The sequence below is a fragment of the Ammospiza caudacuta genome, chromosome 3, assembly GCF_027887145.1.
Source record: "Ammospiza caudacuta isolate bAmmCau1 chromosome 3, bAmmCau1.pri, whole genome shotgun sequence".
In the NCBI taxonomy this organism is placed as follows: Eukaryota; Metazoa; Chordata; class Aves; order Passeriformes; family Passerellidae; genus Ammospiza; species Ammospiza caudacuta.
The window spans coordinates 29873974-29895769 of record NC_080595.1 but is presented as its reverse complement, the minus strand read 5'-3'; the positions used below and the strand labels follow the sequence as shown (position 1 = coordinate 29895769).

General features: G+C 36.1%; 1 protein-coding gene across 1 annotated transcript in view; it reads right to left on the bottom strand.

Annotated features, from left to right (window-relative positions):
- Positions 1 to 21796, bottom strand: part of CAMKMT (calmodulin-lysine N-methyltransferase) — a 211724-nt gene that overhangs the window by 6535 nt on the left and 183393 nt on the right. Inside the window, exons 8-10 of the mRNA XM_058802337.1 lie at positions 14197 to 14271; positions 7103 to 7166; positions 1581 to 1712 (exon numbers count right to left, since the gene is read on the bottom strand). Of these exons, the coding sequence (XP_058658320.1) occupies positions 1581 to 1712; positions 7103 to 7166; positions 14197 to 14271 (271 nt within the window). The remainder of the gene's footprint in view (positions 1 to 1580; positions 1713 to 7102; positions 7167 to 14196; positions 14272 to 21796) is intronic.

Here is a 21796-nt window from a genome sequence, read left to right as displayed (position 1 = left end):
AAGGAGACAGAGGAAGGAAGAAGAAGGAGCAATGCTGTCACAGCTTTGATTACACTGGAGAAAAACATTCCCAAACTGGATTTAAACTAATGAAGCTGAACATTACCCTCTTCAAGTACATGTACATCTTAAGTTTCATAGCTCATGCTCAGAAATACCTCGGTAAAATGATCTGCATGTCTAGAGCTCTCTAATTTAAAGCTACTCCAGACGGGTCTTTGCTCTGGCCACCACTATAAGGAATGTAGCAGACATATAACCAGAGGAAGATGGAATACATTTGTTTTCTAAGCAAAATAAGCTACTCTATCATTTTAGACCCATCTCTGGGATCAAGATAACAACTATTACTCCTGCATTTCACTTGCCGCGGAGCTGATTTGGATGCAGTGGATAATGAAAGAGAACTGCCACCATGAAACAACCTAATCAAAATCATGCCCTTTTTCAGGTGGAGGCAAATAAAACATCCATCACATTGGGCCTTACATTTTTATCACTTTATGTGATGAACAATGACTGAAATTTACTTGGTTTTCACGTGGTCTGGTTCAAACCTATCTGAACAATGAAATTAAGTGATTTTATGTACATATGTCTAGATAGCCTTAATGGGAGTCTTTATTAGATATGAAATTAGACATTAAAACATGTATGTGTTCCTTACAACATCACATACATATTTTTTAGCATAATCTGATTTCTATCATATGGTGGGGCTAAACAGAAAAAAAAAAAGGCATTTCACCTCAATTTTGAACATCTGTATTTTCCAGGGACAGTTCTTAGAAAATTGCAAGAGGTTATGTCTAAGGTCACTTGGACCTACAACAGTGGATTTCTTTGAGGTATGAAAGAAAGATCTCAGAACTGCAAGTAATAAATATGATTTTGATAAGCGCTTCTCCAGGAAAATAAGAAATTCCTAAAAAGTTTTTTCTGTGAAGTGCCTTCCTCTCCATGTCTTGTATTACTCCACACTTATAAATAATAAAAAGGAGACTGATAACAGTAGTTTTATGTAAGCAAGCTTAGAAATCACACTCAGATAAGTGCTTTTGACCTAAATCTTGTAGCGCCTCGATCTGACATACAACCCCACAACTGTGAAATTCTGTATGAGATTTAGCAGTTTGAAGCTGCCAACTGACCCAGCCATAAAGCAGCCAGAGATAAGGATTTACGGTACAATATGATACAATTAGACATTCACCTCCCATTTATTTCAGTCCATTTCAGTATATAACCTATTTAAAAGTTGCAGGCTTTTTATTAAAATGTAAATGCTTGTGTGCTGTATATTTATAGGCAGCTAACAACAACAAGAAAAGACTCTTATAAATTAGATTTCTGTGAATGAAAAGGGTAAACAGGAGATGCTTCTGCAAAACTCTTCTAGACGTGCAGAGATAAAGGATGGCTCTACCACACAAAATAATCAGATACAAAAATAGCTGTTCAGAAACAGCACACCTAAGGAGTACTTTAATCAAACATTTAGGTTACCTGCCAAAAGGACCATGATCTCTTCAAAATGCAATGCGGATTAAAGTGTTATCTAACACAAGCAGAAAACTAACCTTGGAGTGGAAGTTCGAAATGTGTTCATCATAATTTTCATGTCTTTGGATAGAGAAACCAGCTTTTTCAGCTAGATTGCAAAACTGGTTTAAAGTATTCCCTCGGAGTGGAGCAAATACCATTGCTTTTCCCTGGAACATTAAAAAGAGAATTTATACATTTTTAAAACTGGAAGGGAACCAGATATAGCATACACCTGACTAAGCTTTTAATATGTTCAAGCTGGAAAAGTCAATTGTTCTCTTGTTAAAATACTAAAATAGGGTAACACAAATACTTGTTCAAAATCTGCAAGATTTCTGTGATTAAACAAATGCAATCTAGAAAGTAATAAATAAATATTTTCTTTAGAAAACTGCCAACTGCAATACATCTGCTTCTTTTCATATAATAAGGGTGTCTGTGGATTACCAAAATAAAACACAGAGAAAGGATACAGAACATGCACTCAGTGGAAAATCCATTTGTTAGCTCATGATCATGCAAAGACTGTAAATAATTATTTTCTTTTTTCTCCCTTACACACAGAAGAGTACCTCTCATTTGCTGTCAGTGGAATTACAACAGTATAAAACAAGGCAAAATAGGAGGCAAATCAGCCCAAATCATTAATTTTTCAAAGGTATTTTAAACTACCTGAGCAATGCAACTAAATTTGACCTTAAATTGCTAAATTGCATTTAAATCAAGAATTAATGTTCCTGAATACTCATTCTTGTTCTTGCAAGATGATCAGGCCATTTATGATGCCCAGGCAATACCTTATGGTCCATTACCTAATTTTTTGTTCATCCTTCTGTATTTAAGGAAACAAAAATGACTGTACCTTGAACTGATTTTAGACACTCCGTGGAAAGTACTTGCCCAAAACCTAACCTACTTGATAGAGCATCTCTTGAAGTCTTATTTGCAGAATTAATTCTAATTGGCTGAATACTGTGTCCTGTCACATGGAATGAAAAGTGGTTGAAGAGCTGTAAACAAAGGTTAATATCAGCCAACAGCATATCACACTGAGGGGAGCCATGAAGTTTACTGTAAGTTCCTGTATTTAACTTCTATGTTAATGAGAGCTAAGATTAATTTGTGAGGTGCTGTAATCAAGCAAAGAGACAAAAAACAGTTTTGGGGATCTGAAAAACTTGTGAAAGGATTAGATGCTGTGGGAGCACATTTAGCTTGAGAAAATGCAATCTGCAAGCCACAGGAAGAGTGATCAGTACAGAGAATTTCAATAGGAATGCTGGAAAGTTACAATGCTGACACAGACACTTAGTGTGGAGAATAGGGAACAAATCTGTGTCTCACACACGCACACGTACACCGAGACAATGCACAGTGAGGCAGCAATAAAAATGCTATGTCAGTACCTATGGTGCTAATGTGCACTTAAAAGATTCCAACCATTAACACCACAACACTATATTTATTCTCACAACAGCTCGGTGAGATAGGGAAATGCTGTTACCCTCATCTTTCTCATGGGAAATTAAAGCACAAAGGAGTCTTAGGGCAATATCCAAACCGACTCAACTTCTGTTCATTTGTGAAGCTGTAGCTTTAATTCTGTGGCAAAATAAGAGGTGCAAAGGGGTGTAACTCCCACCGAAGGCACTGGAATTGCTTATGTAAATGCTAGGTCTGAATATAGGCTCAGCTCAGGATGGAAAACATTAAACACAGGAAATTCACAATTGGTTCCCTCACATCCTTGGCATGCTTTAATGTCATCAGACAGAAGTGGGCAGCAAAGGGAACCTTCAGCTGAGGATCCTGCTCCTCCTGCTGCCATCTCAGCTCCCCAGAATGTTGTTCTGCAGAAACCCTTCATGGCATAAGAAGGCCAAGACTCCTCTGGAGACCCTTATTTTCATGATCACTGTAATGGGAAAAATGTCCCTTATCCAGGGCTTACTGACCATATGACCCACATTGGAGCTTTAGATGTGACCGAACCTCATGAACAGAGACTGCTGGAGGTTACAGACCCTACACTGGCCACCGATCCAGCAGCTCTGATGAGGAGCTCGCACAACAGCATCCCTTTGCCCCTCTGGAGTCAGCAGTCCATGCATTCCTTCTCAAATTCTCTGAAGACTACTTTCAATTAAATTTGAAAGAGGAGTACAGTAATCAGTGTCCTGATAAATATGGGATATAATACAGAATCAATCCCCTGATTCTTCTCTTGATGGACTATTCAAAGTTTAATTCTAATTCAAAAGTGTCTCCTAGGATGATATTTAAAGAATGATATTTAAAATACAAAATGGCTTTTCCTCAGATGGAAAAACACTTCCAGTAAATTTGTGAAAATAAAAAACACAGAGGAAAATACCAGTTCTAATAGTTTGAAGTGTCACTAAAATGCTACAGTAAGACAATAGGACAGTCATTCATATTTTGGATATGACTTTACTCATCAGTAATTACTAAATGTGGTCTTGTTTGCTGGTATTAATCTCAGCTCAATAGCATCCCATTGACTTCATTGGCATTTTGAATAGATAGGCCACAGAAGAATCAAAGCCTTGATAAAAAATTGTTCTTAATTAGGGAAATATGCAAAAAACTAAATGCTTATTCTGAGATTGAAATTAAAAGTAAATATTAATTATATAAAAACCTCCTAATGCTGGCAAATCAAGTAAAATAGGTTGAGAGATATAAGATACAGCCATTCAAGAGAAATTTGTTCAATGTAATATTTCTGTGCCTAACTCTTTGAATGGGTTTAAAGGCGACATTTGCCTCTGTAACAAACTCAGATAGAAAATTCAGCCCTCAGTAAATCTGTGAGCTACTCATTTCTCTCTGTGGACTCCTTCCTGCACCAACACAACTGTCCATGGGGACAGTACGAGGAACCAGATGAGGGAATGATCAGAGTCTGGTTTCAAAGCAAACAAAAAGTTAACCAGAACACATCATTCTGTGTAATAAGGATTCTAATAGTCAGAAATATCATTCTTATTGAAAAAGGAAATACCACAGATAAATTTTTAATTAACAGTAGGAATGGACTGTGTGTTCTGAATCTCTCCTTCAAGAGAGTTTTGGAAGGATATCTGTTATTCTCTGTTTATTCCACTTTTTCTGTTGCTAGTGTTGGCTATTTTCCCTAGACTCTTCTAAACTAGTTGTATCCTAGTTATATTTGAAAAATGACTTGCATTTAGGTATGTCAATTTTAACAATTTGTCAAAGTATTTCCAAAATGGAAAGCTCTAAATTTGAGACAAAATAATTATTCTAGAAGAGTGAATTTTATAAAAGAAGTTTATGCCTTAGCTTGGGCATAAACTAATGCCCACAAACTATTCTTAATTATTGCAACTAGAAAATAAGTTCACTATTGATTCATTTGTCCTTTAAAAGGCTAACTATAGTGCCATTTAGTAAAGTGCCCTCTGACATTATCCTTAGGTTTATATAGGTTAACAAGACCAGTGAAATTGGTAACTATTTCATACTTGTGATGGCATCTTTTGGGATCTCAAATGAGCATACGTTTTTATTTGTGTCTTTCAAACCATGAAGACATATGCTCAAAGGCATCTCTGCTGAACACGTCCTTTTTGGACAAAAGAGCTCATTTCAGGTGTCTGTACTCCCAGCTCACATCCTATAAATTAGTCTGCTGTCCTCTTAGTTAAAAATTGCAGTAATTTGCAAGGCCATTTCATAACTGGATATCCATCCATACAGCCATTCATAAAGTAGATTAGGCAACTGAATTTAGTTAAAAAATACCCTTTGGATAGGGATCCAAAACTCTGCAACAGAAATTCCTGCATGGAGCATGAATTTCTTAAGTTAGTTTTGCTGAAAAAAAGTAGGAACCATTTGCTGTGCCTAAAATGGTTATTGACAGTGACTATGCTATAGATCACAATGTGCAGAAGCAAACATAATTAGGAAGACAGGCAAGAAAAAGCCTTCTCCCTTTACCCCATCTACATTCACAAAGGAGTGTAGCTCATATGCTCTGAAATATAAAGACATATTCTTTGAATTTGAATTAGCTGATTGGAGTTGAGAGTCAGGCCAGGTTTGGCTTAAAGTCAGCCTAACAATTCCACAGTTACCAGAGCACCTCTTACACACTTCTCTTCCTCTCACTCTTGCTCTTCTTCCCCAGTGTCCTTTCATGGAGCCAGTAGAATGGCACATGGGAATACCTGAAGAACCAGTTGCTGACATTGATCTGGGCTGAAAAAAAATCTGCTTTGTGTTCCAGATGACCTGTGGTCCCAAAAATTATTGCAGCTTGACAACTGTTGGTACTTCATGAAAGTCAGAATGCATCACTCTGAGCAGGAGCTGCTTAACCTCTTCTTACTGCCACTGACAGATATATCTGGGTAACCTTCTCCTCAGGGCGGCTTCATTTTTCCTGTCTTCCTGGCAGCCTTGCCCCACAGCTCATTAAAATAATTCAGTCTTAAGTAACTTGCCTTAGGTCACTCAGGAAAGTCTATGATAGAACTAAGAATAGAAACCTGATCACTCTAAGCAAAGAATGGGATTACTTACACAACTAAAATGACTCGGGTTCTTAAGCCTTTGCACGTTTGGATCTTCTATTCCTTTTACAGAGCAAATCTCTTGTACAAAAAGTACAAAAGTACTACAAATTTTAAATACAGTTTGGAAATTCACTGCTAGTATGAAGTGTTTTGTTTTCAAATTGGAAGTTTACCTTATTGGAAGATTTGGATGTTAAACATGAATGATAAAATTTCTGTTTCAAAATCCTACTTAGAGCAATTACTTAATGTTTTCTTCTTTTCTTCTTGGGATATCTTCCCTTCTTTAAATATTTGAGTATATATATATATATATTTTATATATGCATGGAACAGAGTTTTTCTTGCCTGCAAGTCTCTCTGAGTTAAACAGCCCAATAGATTTAAATTGATAAAATATCTCTTGAGTGACACTCATGTAGAACTTGTAATCATTTTATGAAGAACATAATTTCATTATTTTCTAAGGTATAAAACATGTAAACACAGGGCTTACTTCATGGAAATTGTTTTAAGCCACAGTATACATGTAAGCAATTTGCTCATTTTATATAACCATAAATGAAAAGGAAAAAATATTCTTTCATAACAAATAAATACACAATGACAAAGGTTACAATTGAAGGGATTAAAAATGACAGAAGCCAACATAAAAACTTTCAATATCGTATTTTACTTTAATATGAAGACATTATTATCAAAGGAAAATACTTGAGAAACGCTTTGATAAAAATAATCTGATGCTATCTTTGAAGCGGTTTCATTTATTTTACTACCCACTGTGTTCCTTATCAGAAGGCCAAGTATAAGAAGTTTCCTAGTTTATGATTAGGAAAGAATCTGATAGATTAGAAGACTCAATTGAAGTTGGACATAATAAGTATTAAAGTATTACATGACATTAATCCTGCCATTCCATTACTCTCTCAATCATTGTGCACAGACTAATTATTCTGAAGCCAGTGTTCAGGAGAAAATAGAAACATACTTACACTGGGCTGGAGTAATCTCTTTATTGCATCAACAAGGCTAGCTCTGTACCGGTCCAGAAACAGGCTGACATTGAGAAGAGAACAGAATCCAGATTAAAATGGGTTTTCAATTCTAATGATACTAATGCAGATAAGTACAAGGCTAATTACATATGTTTACACAATGCTGTAAACGAGAAACTGTGGTCTACATTTCTATGCAGTTCAGGTACTTTTAACATTTAAAAACACATAAAAGGAAATACAGTCTAAACAAAACCTAAATTATCAGCATGAAATAAGTCTTTATATAGTTGAAATTCACCAGTCAGACATACTAGCTATTAAAGTAATACTGTATCAGAAATGAGGATCTACCCAAAAAGCTAGCATTTTACATGTACATACAAGGGGGATGGAGTTTTTGAAAATGTTTTCCATTGTATTTCAGGTGTTACTATTAAGGGTATTTTTTTCCCTTCTACCTTCACAGATTTGGCATTAATTCTTACCTATGATACATTTTTGCTATATTTCTCTATCTATCTCTAGCTATCCTTGTAAAGATTTACAAGACCCTACCTCCTCCCTCTCTCCAACGCTGTTGAAACACAATGGCCCAGATTGTGCAGAGTTGTCATCTCTCAAGAGTGCAACCCTTCATCTCCAGCATGGGTCCCGCAAGGATAGCAGCAGTCAATTTTCCCATGCAATGTTGCCAACACGCTCAGCCCTATTTTGGTGTGATTACCTCATGATTTGAGGGGATAATTCATTCTTCATGCCCCTCAGTACCTTAATGTATATACTAATAGTGGCAGCCAGGGTGCCAATCACTCTTGACTAGATATTTGTGGACATGTAGTTACTGTGGATGAGTGCATTTACAATGGTTAGTGAACAACCATCTGATAGCAACTGATGCCTTTCAGTCCTTACTACCGTGGGCTGCATTTATATTGGTGATTCAGATAAGAAACTCTATCAAGCAGGCCACAGATAATGTGATTTTTTTTTCTTCTTTTTTTTTCCTTCCCCCCACATTTTCTCTGTAATAAAACTGCTTTCCAGCTTGTGTCAAGTTCAAGTTTCATATTACATGGCATTTTGTCCATTCTCTATGGATTTTTTAATATATTCCCTTTCCTTTTATTCTCAAACTTGTTTCTGAAGAGATGTGGGTAATTTTTTTTTTTCCAGTTTTGAAATTCTGAAAGAACATAAAGAATAGATGGAAACACTGAAGTGAAAAAAGTAGTCTGCCAACCACAGGCCTTTCATCAAGAATAGAAGATGTGTGAATGTAAGGACACTCCACAGCTACCAAGGAGAATACTGTATCATATGCCATAGAGGCGAGCAGCCATGCAAGAACTGTGAATCTTTGCTACTCTGGAACAAACAAAACAAAACTTGCAAGTGACCATACTTCATTAGTAAAAACTGGCAGAACCTCACACTGTTGAGTAAATATAGTAGAATGGATAGCTATATATCTTGAAGAACATTCAACATACCTATATATGTTGAAGAACATCTAATCCAGAAATATGATCTGATTTTTTTCTCAAGAATATAAATTACTAGCTAACAATTTTCCTGATAGCCTGGCTTACAAGAAAATTTGAACTTGAGCAATTGGCACGATGACAACCCCTCAGCCTTGATTTATCTTCCTGGAAGAACTTTACTGAAAACATGGGTGCCTAAATTTAATTAGTTGAAAAAGCATCTATTATCTCTGCTGTCTCTGGGGTATTTTAATGACATTCACCTCATGTTGATCCCTATACAGATAGATGATGTAAGACACTACTTCACTGGGAAGTTAACCACCTGCAGAAGAAGTGGAATAGATGATTCCTCTCCCAAAAGAATAGTGAAAAGTAATTAATTTTTTCAACATGAAACATCGCAAGCATGCACACATTTAAGACTTCCTGGGATCCTATGTAAACAGAAGCACATTCTGAATGAAAAGTGCATTTATAATATTTTTATTATTGCAGTGTAGTGGAAACACAATCTTGGGGCAGCTCAGCAGTGTTAAAATCCCCTTTTCATGGACCTGAATACCATTCTCTTTTTTTTTTTTTCAATGAGATAGGGGCACAATTGCTGCTACCAATCTTGTTCCTTTACAATGAGAACTACAGACCTTTGTTTGCCAAAAGCTGAGTGTCTGAGAACTTAGTTTTTTCTGTCCGACCCCAATAAATATTTTGGTGGCACAGAAGGTATCCATCTTAGCTTAGGAAAGCCAGATAACCTGAGACAGTTGCCCTCCAAGAGACCTGTTCCTGGGAACATGACTTGCTCCAATTGAGAACAGTTTCTCATACTGTGGTTTCCAAACTGTTGCTCTGTGAGCCATGTACTCTGACCAGAAGGAGCAGAGAAGACTGGAAGCAAAGCTACTGCAATGCAATGACTCCAGGGAACATATCTATCCTCCCTCTGAGTTAGGGGATGCCTTAAATGAGCAAAATCCTGAAGAAGTCATTAGGTAATCGGTGCTGCAGACAGGAACAGCACAGGATTTGGCCCACGCAAGGGGATTAAGTCACGCAGTTTTTCTTACCAGTGGAATTGTATGACTAAATATTACCACAGCAGACTGAAAATGTCCCTGAGAGCATCCTTCAAAGCTCACAACATGTGAGTTCCTGTGTCACCTGCTCTAGGTGACCCTGCCTTGGCAGGCAGGTTTGACTTGGTGATCTCCAGAGATCCCTTCCAACCTAAACAATTCTGTGAACAGCTCAGTAAAATTAAATAATGCATTGTTCTAAACCACTCACACACAGTTCTCACACCTCAATTCAAATTTGGCTTAAGCCTGCCATTACTTTAGCAGTAATATTTCATGTTTATGTAGCTCAGGACAGGAATAGCAAGGTTTTTCTTGGGTCAGCAAGGAAGTTTCAAATCACAGCAACAGAAAGGTGAGAACACAGCTGATGATTCGGCCTTTGTTTAGGCAAGGCTCTTAACCTGTGAAATCTGGATGAACAAGCAGGTGACATTGTCACCTCTCTACTCTCTTACTCTTTAATTAAAATTTTAAATTGCAATTAAAACCAAAATGAAACTTTATACCAAAACTGCAGAGAAGAAGCAGTAAGCCACAATGAAAGAAATTTAGAAAAACAGGTAGATTCTTAGTTTGCTACATGCTAATATCCTTTTATCTTCTGCCTCACAACAAGAGACATATGTTTTATAGGCTATGATGTGAACTTTCTGGTTTTTTGCATGCTCTGCCACTGGTAAAAGAGTTTACAGGTGTACTTCAGATATTATTACATTCATATGTAGTGCCTAATGTATAAAGCCATTTATTTTTTTGTTCACTTTCAACTACATGAGTGACGTAAACTAAAAAGACTCTTATTTCTGTGTCATCAGGTTCCAATGCACTTGAAAGTGTGCCAGAAATCAGGCCTAAAATGGAAAGACAGAGGTCTTACTCCATTCCTGCAAAAAGATCTCCTAATAATAAGTCAAATAAACTAACGGAGACAAAATTGACATATTTTAAGGTATTTAAAGAATACTTTAAGTTCAGGTCTACATTCCTGGCAAGGCCACAACTCCCCGTGACTTCAGCAAAAATCTCAGCAGTGAAAGTAATGTGGGATAGCTCCCCCTGGCCTCTGTTATGTGAATACTTATGCATGTGCCAAACTTCAAGAATAGAATCATTCTAAGTAAATAAAGTAGGATGTTACGCATTTCCAAAACAATGCGGGGTTCTAAAACTTATTTTGCCTCTACATCAAATTATTTGTGAAAACTTGCTTCACAATAATGTGAAAGATAAAGTTTTTTATTGTCTCAGTCCTACTGGCCTTTACTCTCTCTTTGGACTAAAAATCTTGGAACTTTTGTCCTCAATAAAGAAGAGTATGTACACTATTTAAATAATTATAAAATCTGGGGCCCTCAAAAACTTTGGGAGAGTCTAGTGTTTGGCCTGTCCATCCAGGCACCTGTGATTTTTCCTTGTCTATTCAAACTCACAGTTCCAGCACCTGGCTTCACATCCACAGGTGTAGGTCAGATGAAAATCAAAAATTCTGAGAGCCCTCATTTGGCCTTAAAATGCCCCCTGAAAAATATGAGATGGGTGAATATGTTTTAAAGGTTCCATTATTTCAGTATTATTTTTTACTGTATCCTTTTTTCAAGTGTAGTCTCATATTGATTTTTTTACTTATTTTTATCTAATAGTTGACATTTTAAAAATTATTTCAGAACTGCTGAACCATGAAACTATTTTATTGTCAACATCCTGAATGGTTAAATAATGACTAGCTTTCATAGTTTGCCTCTTATTTATTTTATAATCTAGTTGAGCTACTAAATTTAGCTGTTAACTAATAGACTGTTTGTTCTGGGAAATAACTTATTTTCCACTCCTGCACACAAGGTTTATGAAAATCTGACTGTAAATATATGAATATAAATATATCGCTGCTTGCTGTAATCATGTACATTTTTACTTGAATCTCCATGTGGATTTGGAATATGTTTATGAATAGAGCTTGTTTTCATGTAAATGGGATCAAGCAGTACCACTGGTTAGCTATTCAGAGAATCAGACAATATCACCCTTGCTGGAAATACTTCAATAAAAATTTATCCATGTACCTAATATTTGAACTCAGATTTTTTGCTTTCTAGTTCTCTGTTCTAATCTCGGATTTTATTGACTGACAATGAACTATATGATGGTGTTAAACTAAATTAAATCTATTCTATCTGTTTTTTATCACTGCATACTTCAGGTTTCAGCTGAGAAGCTAGAAGAAAAGAGATTTTCTTTTTTCCTCTTCAGTGGCAGCCCAAAAAATTCAGACAGCAAAAATCCTGCCAACAGTTCTCAAACCGATTATATATCGCTGAAGAGAAATACATGAAAATGAAAAGATGATTTGAGTTTGATAAAGCATGGAACATTTCTTTCCTCAGCCTTTTCATTAACCATAAAACCTAGTGTCCATAGCTAAAAGAATTATTTCTAAAAGAAACAAACAATAAAGGGATTTTCATGTTTATTAAGCTCGATGCTATGCTCATATATCTGTGAGCACTTAAAATAAGAAAACAGAAATAATTTGTGAATAAATCCAAATTCCTTAAACTAACCTGCACATTTCTATTTATTTTTTAGAAATCTATAAATATTTATACACTTACCTGCATCTTAAGTGCTTCAAAATAAATGTACAAAATGCAGGGATTGCAAATGCATTATGTATTTTACCTGTCATGTCTGATTCTTTGTTTCCTAAAGAAACTACACTACTTCCAAACAGACTGGGAAGGGTATTAGGCCAGAATATTACTGAAAAAAACAACTTAAGTCTCGCACCACTCTGTTGTACTCCCAGCACAAATAGGATGACATGGTGTGAGTATCAAGAATACAAGAGACAGCACAGCCAGGTTGTTTTGATATTTGTGTGAAGAACAAATTTAACTCTAAATCTCTTGGCAAGACCTTGCTTCACCCACATAATCTGGAGAACATCCATATGTGAGCCTTGTCTAAGCCTCCGAGAAGACTGCTGCCCTCCTGCTCATGTCCGCCAGCACTCTGATCTGACTTTCATACTTAATCTGATCTAATCCTGTCCAGCATTAACTTCATCTGTGCAATGAAACCTGGAGTATCCATTCTAATATTTGGTGAGGAAGGCATTTACTAAATTACTTGCTGAAATCATATGGTGTTGTTTAGCTCCTTATTTTAATCAGATGATGCATTTCTGAGGCACATTATCAGCGATTAGTTAGAAACCCTCCTCTGTCCTTTTTGGGAACAAAGAACTTTTCTGAAATTAAATGCAAAGGGAAACAAAGCACTGTTGCATTCTGAGAACAAATAGGTGTTAGAAAAAGGCAAAAGATCACTAAACACATTTTCTCCAGAGCTATACAAAACCAATAACTTGGTGAAATAAGAAGAGTTAGCTTTAATAGCATAATGTGAAAGAAAAACAAAAGCTTTAGAGGAATAGAAGACATTTTAAAAGAACATTGTTTTAAAAAACAATAGACAGCTTTGTACTTCCCTTCCCTTGCCTTTTCCTTTAACTATTTCTAGGTAAGGTACATAAATTTGCTGAACTGAGCAGTTCTAGGAAGTCTCTGCTTTCAGAATTTCATCTCTCACAACAGTTACGAGCCACAAAACACAGACAGCGTTTTTTTTTGTTTGGATATGTAATGGGTCAAGATCAAATATCCATGAAGGAAAGACAGATTGGTTTAAAAATATCTATTCTCCTAAATAAAATTTGCACAGCTTTATTTTTTTTCACACTGTCTACATTTATATAACACAAATAATTAGTAATGTACCATTTTTAAAGCTAGCATGCAGCAAATACAGCACAGCACAGCACAATCCCACAAATGCAGTATCAGAAAAGGGTTGTGTCAATAATCAAATCTATTTGCATAAATTATTAAACAAGATACCATATTGCTACATGTATCTACCTTTTCATAAATTAAGTGCTGAACTCTTATTTTTCTTACCATAAATTATCTTATAATTACCATCTGCCTGTGTAAATAATATAAAGCCTATACCTCCAGATATTGATGTCAAATAGATTTAAGGAACAGAATGTGGTGGAGGTGGAAAAAATGGTTTGAAAATCTCTTTTTCCTTGGAAGATTTTCCAGGGAGCAAAAAATATATCCCCTTATATCAATAGTCAGATCTTTCCTAAGAAGTAAGCTAATTGAGCTGTTTGTGTTGATAAACTCCCTTTTCTCCAGACTGTTCCTCACTGAGCCATAATTATTTGCAATTTGCCTAAGTCGTCCATTTACTGATACGTCAAGCATGAAACAGAGGCAATTCCAGAAAATGGAAATGCTTCTCAAAATCAATCTTTGGGAAATAATGTGGTAGAAGTTACTGTGTGATAGAAGACTACCTTATAACTGTCACATGGAGATGAATATTAATTTGTTGAGGTTAAGGTGGCTTTGTGCTTCATTTGTTGACTTTGCTTAGCCATCAGCAAGCAGCACAGTACAATTACTCCAGCAAAGCTATTTTTCTAACGTGAGTTTTATGATTTTTATGTACTTACCAGTCAGCACACATAACAATGTCAAAATGTCCTTCCAGTTGAGAGACATCTGTCTCATTATCCCATCGTAAAATGCTAGAGGAAAAAAAAGATTAAAAAAAAGAAAAAAGGACTTACATTTTTCATCTTGAGATTTTTAAAGTATTAATATTATTCTTATATGAAACAGAAGTGTTTTAAAAAGTGCAAACTTGTTACTTTCAAAGATGAATGCAAAAATCTTATTCTGTACATTTTTAAGGATATAAATCTCAAAGCTAAAGAGCTATTTTTCATTACAGCAGAAGGCAATCCACTCAGATTCTGATGAGTGGATCACCAACAAATATGCATTTCTGAATTAGTGGCACATGCACAGCTTCAGTTTTTTACCCCTTAATATTACTGCATGAAGAAGTGAAGTCAAAGGACCGACAACCTGAATGAAGCACAAATCTGCAGAATAGATTTGATTTCATGGATCTCTGTTACAACTGGCAGGCAATTCAGTTTGTTTCTCATTGATGAAGTGAGCATTCACTTGGGCTGGAGGGAGGAGAGATGGGGTGAAAAAATGCCAAGCTTAACTTCAATGTCAGTAATGTTGCCGCTGGCAAGCTCAAAAATACAGCAGTACTCACTCTGTCAACACCTATTCTCTCACAGGTGATAAACTATTTAATTCCAAGATACCCAGAGGTAGGCAAAAATTCACATATGTACAAAGTTCTTCTTTGTTTATAAAAGCTGTCGATTTATGTAGCTGCCATAAGGAATTTCAGTACTTTACTCCCATCTAAAATATAGCAACTAGTATTGGAATTTACTGCATACTTTAAATATCATTACCCCAAACATTTGAAGCTGCAATTCTATTTCTAGGCTATTTTAAAAAAAGGGAATCTATCCTTTTTCATTTCCTGGTTATTTATAATAGAAAGTAGATAAATATTTATGGGAAGAGCATTTGTGGGGGAAGGGTCTAATCTGATCTTGTCAGGTTGTGCATGCTTATCTCAGTTTTGTATGAGTCTTGACCAAATAGACCCTTTAGTCTTCCCGCAGCTATAATCTACTTCTGGTTAAAAGCCATCTCCATTCACATCCTACTCCTAATATTTAATCGAGGATCAGTTTGTAATGTGTTCATTCAGAAATGTTCCCTAAGTATACAAGAAGGGGAATTTTGTACATTTACTATGCTGTATGCAAAAAAGGTTCATAATTATGTAGATAAATAGACACAGGGCCATAAAGAATTAAGGTACCAAAATATGCATGTACATGTCCACAGCCACAAAATTTGAGACAGAATGCTTTTAAAACATGGAAAATATGAAAGGAGAGGCCCAGTTGGTTGGCAAAGCTTTGATTGTGTGGGGCTCAATGTAACCGAACAGATCAGGACTCATTAGCCCATTTGCCCTCCTGGAATTTACTGTGACAATCCAAAGACAGAAAAGAGTAGATTAATTTAATTTTTCCCCCTCAAATTGAAAGTAATCCAGATTTTAGAAGCCTAGGTAGCTTTGCACACTGGCACGCAGCAGGCATCCAGTAGTGGAAAGTGACAAAGGAGAGTTCTCACTCTCAGCTGCTGGCTGCCTGCTGGCTACCAGCGGCTTTTTCAACCCTGTTTCCGTGGAAACTTAGGTTAGAATGGTGAAAATTAGGTAAAGGTAAGTTTTGTGGGTTTAAAGCACGCACTCTAATACTTTAAGAAGCCTGAAGCAGAACTGGAAATTGGTAGAAGAACTGTGAGCCTTAAAAGGCCACCTTTGGTTCTCATTGCTACAGAAACAGAGATCTGATCAGTACCAGTATAGATATTTGAATTATGATTTTTTTTAACCCATATGTTTACTATCCTTCACACATGCAGTTGGGAAGGAAGCACACGGTGCCTCCTCCTGCAAAAAAACCAAAACCAAACCTAACCACCCTCCCTCACATTACTGTCAGCTTTCTGCTGGGCACCTGAAACACAGTATTTTTTGTGCACACCTACTGTAGGCACAGAGGAGCTTGTGTCGAGAGGTAAAAGCTCATAAACCAAAGTGCTGAGCAAAGTATGGAATTGATGAGTTTCCAGGAGCATGAGCAGTGGTGCAACATGGCTGGCATCCATATTGCTAAAAGGAGAGAGTAAGGGCACCACATCCACGCATAAGCCAATCTTTCTCCCTTTTTCTGACCTACTACAGGGGCTGCTTTTGGTCTCTAGCTTCAGTACAGCTGGATTCATGAAGATATCATAATTATGCAAAGGCCAATGAAAAATTTACCAATTCAAAATGAACTTTGCCATGTATTTTCCAAAAGTACAGGAAAATCTTTATTTCTGCAGGGAAATCACCATGTAAACCAAACATTACTTGTAAAAACAATAAACACTAGTGGGACTCATCCTGCATTGACTCAGGATGCATGCACACTGGTGGGAGAGATGGAAGTACAGCCTGTATGTATTTATCCATGCTATTTTAGCTAAGTGCAAGCGTGACTGGTAAAGGAGACGCAGCCAGAGATGTGAAATGCAGTACTGGCTGCAACCTCCACAACAGTTCCAGCAGCTTACTCAGGGCTCCCCTGTCTCCACTGTTACCTGCTTCCACAGATTTGCAGGAGCTGCCTTCAAACATCTGCGCCTGCACCTGCAAAGCAGATACATCCCTGCATATCTGGGAATCAGAATCAATTCTGCTCAGAGTTGGCACAATTCTGTCATTAACACTGATGTCAGAATCAGCCTGGTTCTGAATCAGCTATTCTGAGTTCTAGTGCTAACAAAAACAGTGAATCAGCCTTAGGACTTATGTAAATACCATCAACTAGCAAAAAAGTAATTTTGTAATCCAAATGCAATTCCTGACTGCAAAGTACAGAAAAATACACTGATATTACAAAACAATCCCGAAAAAGGTAGCTAAATGCATGTATCTATATGTAGTAAGGGGGTGAGGAGCCGTAATTTTTTCATGGATTACTGAGGATGTGACTCTTGGACTTAGTGGTCAGACCTGAAAGAAATACTGAAGGCACCATGAAGAATGCTGATTGCATTTCCATTAAAAAAAAAAAAAAATTACTGCCAGGAAATCCAGAAAAGTGGTAGCAATGGAAATCTGAAAATCTCAGTTTTTATGAAATTTCCTTTTAAAAAGTAGAAGTAAGTATAAAAATACCACACCACAAAAAGTCTCTTAAATTGCCAGTATTGTGTTGAGTGCCAGCATCAAGAAAATGCAAGCCTACTTGTTCCCTTTCCTCTTGCTCCTTTGCAAGTATAATAAATTAGTTTACCTAAGCCACATTTTTCTCTGAAGTCACTTTTCTTCCAGCAAAGTAAGTTTTGAAACAACATTATTTTTATGCCTTTCTTTTGAGGGAAGACGCTACAGTACTAAGAACTGAAATTACACTGTCCATTTGAGAAATGGGCTTTATTTCTGTTCAAGCCAGAACTTCAGTGCTTTTTTTTTTTTAAAAATCCCAAACAAACTAACACGCTTAAGGCTGTGTAAAGCCCACTTGACACTATTTTGTACTGACTAATTTAAGTCATGCAGGTTTAGTTTCTAACAAGTGAAAATAGGCAACTGAATTTCAGCAGAAAAGGGTCTGAGACCCAATGGAAATATAAAACAGTTGGGAGCTCTTTTGGTCTACAAGAAGAACATGAAAAATGAAATAGGGTGCAAGAGAAAGACACTACTGCACTGTTCAGCTACTATTTAGGTGAAAGTGATGGTAGCTGAAACTTGATACCCACTAATGGCCGATTTATGGCCTGTATCAAATGAATTTGACCAGTTTTCAGAGGAGAAGTACGCATGTCACAAACCTATTACTACAATTAGCAATCTTGAGGGTAGTCCTGGCAAGAAGGACAAAGTCTAAATGAGCTATGGAAAATGAACCATCCTCTCACATGCAGAGGTGGCTTCTCCACGTCAGGGGTAAAGCATACTATCAAAGTAGTCTGAGAAAAGATGTACTGATGCTTTAGTTTCCTAGGTTGTCTACCTTTTAACATTATGAAGAATTCTGAAACAAATTCATTTTAAAAAACTCCAAACACAACACATGACACAATCAAAGAAACTCTTTGTTTTCCCCGTTTTTTCTTTTTAATTGACAAGTCATAAAATGTGATTAAGTTAAGAATGAGAATTATGATATTAGAACATAAAGATCAAGTAAGAAAACATGAGACTTAAAGCACATAAATGTACCCCCAAATAGCCCCATGTATTTCAAAGAAAAAAAAATTGTAATAAAATAGCTAATGTTGCAGGGATAGCTACAGCAGCCAAGGCTTCCCCTGTACAGTAATTCTAATTTATGGAGGATAGCCTGACAAATGTCAACACTCTTTTCCTTACACTGGTAAAGTATCTCAGCAATCTACAACAAAAGACCTGATTTTACCAGGTTTTATTTCTCATGCAAAATTCTTCATTACTATTATTATTCAACTTCTGTTATTCAGTGTTTGTCTTCCTAGTGTGTCTAGGCAGGTAACTTATATGAGAAAAAACAGGTTAAGTCTCTGATTGTTAAAACTTGAAACATTTCCAAGACCTTCTGAGATGTTCTTGTGATGAATGGCATAAGCTAGAGTAGCTCTCAAATTAGCAGATAAGTAGTTGTGCAGATAAAGACAAAAATTCAAAATTAGAAAAAAAGGACAAAAGCCTTACTTGCTTCAAAATGCATTAGTAGTTTTAATAAGGATTTTTAAAATCATCCCAATTAGCAGATGAACAGCTACCAAGAATCCCTATCTACCCACCTCTTCTTTTCATATTTTAATTTAAGTTTCAATCTTTGAAAAGCATTATCATTGGAAAGTATACAGGTTCAGGTAAAAGGTTTTGTCTGGAGGCTTATATGACTTTTTCTATGACATTAAGCAAGCAAGTTCATTAACACATTAACAAAAGGTATCATCAAGATGTTTCTCTGCACCTTGATCTTGGTTTTAGAGTCCTTAGTTATGTATAAAGATCAAGAAGATTGATTTTAATCTAGTGATAGAGGCAATGTGTACACCTATCATTATAATTCTTCTGGGAAATCTTGCAAAATTGCCTACTATAATTTCCCCATCTTTCTTATTATATTCTCACAAGGCTGCTCTTATTTCTCCGCCTTCTTTCACCTTCTGCCTTTCTTACTTTCACTGCTTTACTTTGCTTTGTGTTCTTATCCATTATCTCATTCCCTACAGTGCATATCTGGTTTGAAGGGACAAAAGTTAAGCTTTCAACTGCAACCATTTTTCCTTTCCTCTTAGATTTCTAAGCACTACTAATGTGATATTTACACTTGTCAATGGGCACATTCTTCTAACAACGTCCTTGCAGATTTTGGCAACTTCCAGGTCACTGATTTGCTCTTCTCAAAGTATACTAATGATTTTTCTCAAGCTAGACTTAATATCTGCACTTTATTCTCAGTCTCTTGGACATTTTATCTCTCTTAAAACCAATATATCTTGCTCTTTGTTTTAATTCTTAATTCCACTGTTTTATGCTTGTGTTATTTTAATAGTCTTACAATTTTTAAAATATGCTCCTCTCAAGATTATCTTCAGACATTTCCCACATTTCTCATAATTTCACAATGCTCCACCTCAGCCTTTTCTTCCTCTGAATTTTATTTTTGGGCTATCTCATCCATAAAAGCTAAAAACCTACTCATTTCTCTACTTCATACTGTGCATACAGACCCTTAATTCAGTATTTTTAGAGCCCAGTGAGTGAGAAGCTCATTGCATATAAAGTACCACAAGGCATTGTAACTACATTTTATGGATCGTAATTTTGGACATAAACATGAATTCTAGTCTGTAATCTAGGCTTAGCTTAGACCTTTCTTTGTGTCTGCATAACTCAGCTCTGCTGGTTATTTTCTCTGCATAGTACCTCTCAGAAGTTTCTTACCAATCCACTCAACCTCTTGACCATGTCATCATCACTTACATCTAAACATCACAATATTGTTCTCTCTGTGCGTGGAAAATGCAGGCTTGCTATATTAATATTTATTCAGCAGGCTGCTACAAAGATTGTTTTTCTTGCCTACAACTCTGATCTTGTCATCTTTCTCTGTCCTGCTCCAGGTAAGTTGCAAGTTGTCATTTCCAAACGCTTCACAACAGTTCACATCCCTATTTTTTATCTCTCATTCAATATTGAAAGGACAAGTCCCTTCTTTAATCAGCCCTAATGTCAGTCTACATCTTCCACTTAACTTTTCAACCACACACCTGTACAAATTTCTTCTGCTATGTTATTCATAATATTCACAAACGTACTCCATTATCCTTAAAACTGCCCTTTAAAATAGCACCTAAAAACTGAGAAGAGGCTCTTGTGCCTCCAACTCTCATACTTGCTTCAATTATCCTTGTTATCCTTCCTCACCATATGTCTCTCTGGTTTTAGATCATAGATTCTCTAACACAAGCTGCCTTTTTGCTCTGTGTTTATAAAGTACCTGGTACAACAATTCATGATTAAACCTCATCACATTAACATGGTAATATAAAAGAAGAAAAAAGCCACACCACCCAACTCTGGGCCTCTTCAATATTTAGATATTCTATGATTCCATGACCCTATCTAGATTTTCTGCCTAAAAGTTCCTTTTAAAAAGTGCATTATAAAATTATACACTTTCCTTATTCCTCATTCTAAGAACATATTTTCTCTTTCGTATTTTGTACAACATATTTTGCTAAAATTCAGATGGGAACATTACAGCTTTGTCTTCAAAACTAACAGTACTAACACTTACACATTTGCTGTGTATCAAAAGCTACTAAGTTTTTGGGACATAATTAATGCACTGCATGTAAATACAACTGTTGTAGAATAAATCTTTTCATTTTGTAGACACGTCACAAGCCAACATTCAGCACAAATATGGCTATTTATTTAAAAGAAGGGAGAATATCTTGTACGAAAAAGACATTAATAAAAAAATACCAGTGATGTTTGTGAATTTGCCTTTTCACATCCTTCCTCTACATCCATACATTCTAAATCAGTCTTTATTCAGAAACTGACTACTGTTTTTAGCAATGGCCATGAAACACATTTGGGAAGAAAAAAAATGTTTCTCAATTACATGGTATAAAAATATATAATTTCAAAGTGCAAGACAGCATAGGCATATGTGACAGTACTGCACTGATAGACTTGTGTAAAAATAAGAAGGAAAAGATCAGTTTCTTGCTCTATAGTCTATTTAGGAAAATAGTCTACCCATGGGGAGGATAATCAAGGGAACCAGAAGAAAAAACCCAAGAATGTAAAATGAACAATGCAGGTGCAGAAGGACTGAATGGAGGAAAACTTAAAAACAGCAGAGAAGATGTAGCTCACAGGTATTTAAATTCTAAGGGCAGAAGACACCACAACATCCAAGATTTTCAAAGTTCTGTATCAAGCCCATATATCTCAGGAAACTAATACTTGTGTTTCAGAAAGATTCAAACACATTCACTGCTTAAGATACTATCACTTCCCATGGAAAGGTGTTCCAATGTATTATCATTCTGTCAAATCTCATTTTTTTCTAGGCTCAATTTGCCTATCTTCAATTTCTATAT